The sequence below is a fragment of the Poecilia formosa genome, unplaced genomic scaffold, assembly GCF_000485575.1.
Source record: "Poecilia formosa unplaced genomic scaffold, Poecilia_formosa-5.1.2 Scaffold426, whole genome shotgun sequence".
Classification (NCBI taxonomy): domain Eukaryota; kingdom Metazoa; phylum Chordata; class Actinopteri; order Cyprinodontiformes; family Poeciliidae; genus Poecilia; species Poecilia formosa.
This window is the reverse complement of record NW_006800365.1, coordinates 28,998-34,777: the sequence shown is the minus strand read 5'-3', so window position 1 is coordinate 34,777 and position 5,780 is coordinate 28,998. Positions and strand designations below refer to the sequence as shown.

Here is a 5,780-nt window from a genome sequence, read left to right as displayed (position 1 = left end):
TGTTCAACAAAACAGACCATCAGCCATCTTCTTTCCGCTTCCTCAGCCTTCTCTTCTTCTTTGGGGTTTTATGACGGTCGGCATTCATATTGTTGCATTACCGCCACCTTGTGGTTCATACGATCATCACATCTACATATTTCTCATTCAGTGCGAGTTGCGGACAGTGAAACACACCTGGGAGGGAGATTGGTTACTGGGGATGATTCTGGCAGCAGTATATAGCTCATTTATGGGGTTTTTACAGGCTGGTGGCTCAGCCATCAGGGCTACTGGCCTGGTGGCTGTTCTGTTCCTGGGTGGGTCTGAGGTAGAAATGGGTTATTGGGATTTTGAGGGCGTATTGTCTGGGATCCTGGCTGAGCCTGGAGGTTTGGGTTCTGAGGCTTTGGGTGCATGAATTGCATTGGTGGGCCATGGAGCCTCTTAAGCTTACTGCCATTTACCTGCTATTTTTCATGTCGACTATTTGCCACTACAGAACCGGAACGACAGTTGATACTTTTTGTTTTACTTTATAAATAAGCTGATTGTCGGTGCTGCTCTGACAGAAAACTCATTAAGAGGTCCAACCTTTAGAGGAGCTGGCAGCACCGACTGGTATAGAGAGTGGATCAGAATTTCACTCTAGGATTAAATTGTGTTAAATAGTTGTATTATTTTTATATAATAAAGTAATATCCCATCAATTTTACTTTTCCAGTTATTCCTAAATAAAATCAACTACATTTAACTTTAACTGTATTTAATTTTTGAGGCTTCATTTCTTTTTACTTTGTGCATGCAAAAGTTAAAAGACGTACACAATTTACAAAAGTATGCAATGAAATATAGAGAACATAGCAAAGACACTTTGACATGGGAACACACAAACATAACTTATATAAAATATAATAAATAAAACTGCAACAAAAGGGATGAATATTTTAGGTTTAACATGCATCGGTGAGCAATTCCATTAACATTTCAGTCAAGTATTCATACGTTTCAATATATTTTAGAGATTCCAAATACAATTACAATTTGGATTTTTAAAAATGTCAAAAACTGGGGATGATCTTCGCTGTCTTTGCTTATGAATAAAGAATTTTGCCAGACAAAATATCAGATTTCAACAGTTCTAGATTTTTGTTTTTCAATAATACTCCAACATTTTACACATTTCTAGAAATAGATTCTGAAAGTGCAAGCAGTTGTTTCTCTCAAGTATAATGTACAATTCTAATAACCCTTCCAAGGATGTTGTTCGTTTGGTTTTTGTGAAAATGAAAAAGCCAGGATGGACCAGTGGCACTATAAGCCCAACTTTACCTCTTATCCTGGATTTTGTAATCTTACTGTTGTGAAACAACCTTCTGGTGTTTCCCAGTCCTGATTTGGATCATTTTAGTGCAACAACAAAGCAAAAAGAGGAAATCTGTATGGAGGTGAGCTGGTTTTTACAGCACTGCATGAACCTCTGGCTAATGAATGCTGACACCAGCTAACATGTGATTTGCTAGATAAAGTCCAGCAGTTAAACGGGTCAAAACTGAAACGTTTCCACAAAGTATTTCTTTGTAAACAAAGAAATGGGCTGCTGACGGTATTGCCTATTTTTTTGTATATTAAATCGCCTGTACTTTAGTCATTTCCCCATTAGCACACAAACTACTGGAAAGTAGCGACAGCTGCCCAGAAAATAGTTACAAATAGTTACCTTACTTAACAGATTAATTTACTGTTACCCAACATGATGTAGCATTTAAGCTAACATTAGCTTTTGTTTAATTGGGACAAAAAAGCTAAGCTTAACTTACTCAATGGACTGAGTTAATGTTTACCAACATGCTATATGCTAACTTACTGCAACATAGTAATGATAGAATTTAAGCTAACATTAGATTTTTAGCGAATTGTTTTTACCTAAAAACTAAACTTCCCTTATTTAATGGGTTAAGTCGTGTTAACCAACACGCTAGCGAAAGCCAACATGATATTAATATTTAAGCTAGCAGTTTCTTTTTTACTAATGTTAGCTTACACACTTATTACTGCACTTTGGGTTAAAACTCATTGCCCTCTTTAACACTAAAATTATTCAATATATATTATACTTTACCTTTGTAAGCTTGATTCTGCACTTGAACTCAAATATTTCTGCATATTTCAGCAGTAGCGTTCAGCATTCACTGCATTTTCAAAGGAAATCCAAGTGATCAAGTGACTTTGTAAGGACTTAATCAAACTTATATCTATATGTGTAGAGATTAAATTAGTTTCAACTTTAAAAAAAGATGGTGATCTTTAATAGAAAACAGCCACAGCAGAAAATAGAAAAAATATACAACTAAGACAAGCAACACAACAAGTTATTGGAGACAATAATCACACATACTTTGTGAAATCAAGAACAATCAATGAAGGAAAATATGTTTATATTGAATATTGCATTTTCAAAGTAAAAGGGAAGGTTAATTTATTTGAAAAGCTTTTACATAGACTGGTTAATATATTTTGGAACAAATAACAGCATCAGTTTCAGTCTAGTTTTGCTTTAAAGACAAACCTATTAAATAATTTTTATAGAGTAAATTTCAAAGTGCAAAACAGTAAATGAAAATCTACAATTAGGGTACAACAGCACATTTTATTGTGGATTAAAAATGCATTAAAGTAAATCTCATTCACCCCACTCATTCTCTCCATTCAGAATAATACAAATCAATCCTTCAAGTTCATATTGTACATCTTAAAGTATCCAAATGTCAAGAACCAAATGATCACATTTCACAAATTAGAAAATTAAACAATTTTCCCACTTTATAAACAAGAAAATCCTCCAGTGTATAACTGCAGTTTTCATCTAAATGACTTTTATAGTAAACCTCAACACAGGACATACATGGAAAATAGTTCTACAGCTTTTCACCAGTGTGAATCCTCATGTGCTGAATTAAATCCGGTTTTAGCCTAAAACTTTTTCCACACCTTCCACATGAAAACGGCTTTTCACCAGTGTGAATCATCATGTGACGAGCTAAATTCGGTTTTTTACTAAAACTTTTTCCACAGTTCACACATGAAAATGGCTTTTCACCAGTGTGAATCCTGATGTGCTGAGTTAAATCCGGTTTTAGCCTAAAACTTTTTCCACACCTTCCACATGAAAACGGCTTTTCACCAGTGTGAATCATCATGTGACGAGCTAAATTCGTTTTTAGACTAAAACTTTTTCCACAGCTTCCACATGAAAACGGCTTTTCACCAGCGTGAATCATCATGTGCTGAGTTAAATCCGGTTTTCGACTAAAACTTTTTCCACAGTTCCCACATGAAAACGGCTTTTCACCAGTGTGAATCCTCATGTGACTAATTAAATACGATTTGCGACTAAAACTTTTTCCACAGTTCCCACATGAAAACGGCTTTTCACCAGTGTGAATCATCATGTGACGAGTTAAATTCGTTTTTTGACTATAACTCTTTCCACAGCTTCCACATGAAAACGGCTTTTCACCAGCGTGAATCATCATGTGCCGAGTTAAATCCGGTTTTCGACTAAAACTTTTTCCACAGTTCCCACATGAAAACAGCTTTTCACCAGTGTGAATCATCATGTGACGAGTTAAATTCGTTTTTTGACTATAACTCTTTCCACAGTTCACACATGAAAACGGCTTTTCACCAGTGTGAATCATCATGTGCTGAGTTAAATTCGTTTTTTGACTAAAACTCTTTCCACAGCTTCCACATGAAAACGGCTTTTCACCAGTGTGAATCATCATGTGCCGAGTTAATAGCTGTTTTCGACTAAAACTTTTTCCACAGCTTCCACATGAAAACAGCTTTTCACCCTTGTGAATTATCATGTGCCGAGTTAATAGCTGTTTTCGACTAAAACTTTCTCCACAGTTCCCACATAAAAACTGCTTTTCACCCGTGTGAATTCTAATATGACGATTGAGAGTAGATATGGCAGCAAAACGTTTTTCACAGGTCACACATGAGAAAGGTTTTCTTCTTTCCTGATTTTGGTTCTCAGCTTCAGCAGCTTCCTGGAAGATGACTTGGTTCCTGTTTGGTTCTGATTCAGTGTGGGATGTTTGTTCATCAACAGGAACCACCATGCAGGTATCAGTCTGCTGTTTTAACTCAATCTGTTCTTCATCCTGACTGCAGTAAACTTTTATCTGCTGATCTTCTGGTTCTTCCTGTTCTTGTTTCACCTGCAGAGGTTCTATCTCCTCCTGGTCCAGAGTGGATCTCCTCTCCTGCTTACATAGCTTCTCCTTGTAAATGTTATGTTGTTGGCGATCTAGAGAAGAAAATAGAAAAAAAGAGGAATTGTTAACTTTGACTGAAGTAAACACATTAACCCATTTAATACAAAATTTGTCACTGTAATTGTTTAAGTGCAAGTTGTAATTATTGCTATTATTTAGGAATTATTACATTTTATGTCGGTTATGTTTGAAATTTATTTTTTTTATATACTTTCATGAGATTTTTAAACAGGGCAAACAACAACAAGAAAAATAAATAAAATAAAAATCACAATAAGGACAATAAGCAGCACTCAGAACAGAGAGGTCACCAAGGGAGACAGCACTACAACACAAAAAGATAAAACTAAAACATACAGATTTTTGACAAACAGGTCACAATGTATGTAAAATTCTATGAAGAGTCAAATAGGCAGGAGTTTCTTTCCAGATTTACCAAGTCCTGCCGAACCGCCAGCACCAAGCCCCATTCACCACCCTGAATAATGAATTAATGATACTCAACTTACTTTCTAATTCCTATATATCAATTATTTCAAGCAATATCTTTGGATTTGTTTTCCTGGAGTGTTAGGCAGAAGGTAAGCATTTCCATTTCACATATTTCTTCTACAGTGACTGACCAGTCTCTCAATGTCAGTGAGCTCCCATTAAAAAACTTTCGCACATTCATTATTCAGTGATTGTTCAATAAACTTTATTAATCTCTTTCAACTGTCTCCTGGGAGAGTTCTGCATGTGAGTCAGTGTCTGGACTCTGGGTTTTGGGTTGGGATTTAGTTTTTTTGTGCTTTTATGTTTTATCAATTATTGTCTAGTTCATTTTAGTTTTATCTTACAGGGTCGTTCTGGTTTCTTTATTTGAGGTATTTTGGTTAGATTTGTTTTATTCTTGTTTTCCTTATTTCATTGTAGTTTAAAGTTAGTTAATGTCTAGACATCGTTTAGCTAACTTTATCTGCATCAGACACCATTAGTCAACTTATTTATTTTTATTTGAAAAAACAGTTCAAAGTTCTTTGCCGTTTGGTGGTCTGTTGCCATGACTTTAACACACACCAACCTCTGCTCAGCAGCAGCTGCAGGCCTCGGTCGGTTCCGCCCAGGTGTAAAAACGGCGGGAGCTTCTTCGCGCTCGTGTTGAGTTTAAAGGCGGCTCGGAAAAAACATGTCAACGGTTTAAAAGTTATAACGGCTGAAAAATGTGCGGGAGACAGACATGGGAAGCGCGGGAGTCCCTAAAATAATAGAAATTCGGCCACTACCAGCCAAAGAAAGAAAGAAGAAAAGAAAGAGAGAAAAAGAAAAAGGTTTCCAGTTCAGGGCGGGCACGGCTAACGCGGGGCTGGTTGCCATGGTTACGTTTACGTTTGAATAACGGATGCATGCGAGGACACAATTATTATTATATATAGGGCTGAAACGATTCCTCGAATGATTCGAGTACCTCGATTACTAAAATTCCTCGAGGAAAATTAACCTGCCTCAAAGCTTCGTTAATTTATGTTTTATTAG

The 5,780-nt window shown here is 36.2% G+C and overlaps 1 protein-coding gene across 1 annotated transcript in view; it reads right to left on the bottom strand.

The window, feature by feature from the left end:
* Window positions 1-5,780, bottom strand: part of LOC103155374 (trichohyalin-like) — a gene marked incomplete at its 3' end in the record, with an annotated part of 26,884 nt that overhangs the window by 7,271 nt on the left and 13,833 nt on the right. Inside the window, exon 2 of the mRNA XM_016663515.1 lies at window positions 4,179-4,297. Within this exon, the coding sequence (XP_016519001.1) occupies window positions 4,179-4,297 (119 nt within the window). The remainder of the gene's footprint in view (window positions 1-4,178; window positions 4,298-5,780) is intronic.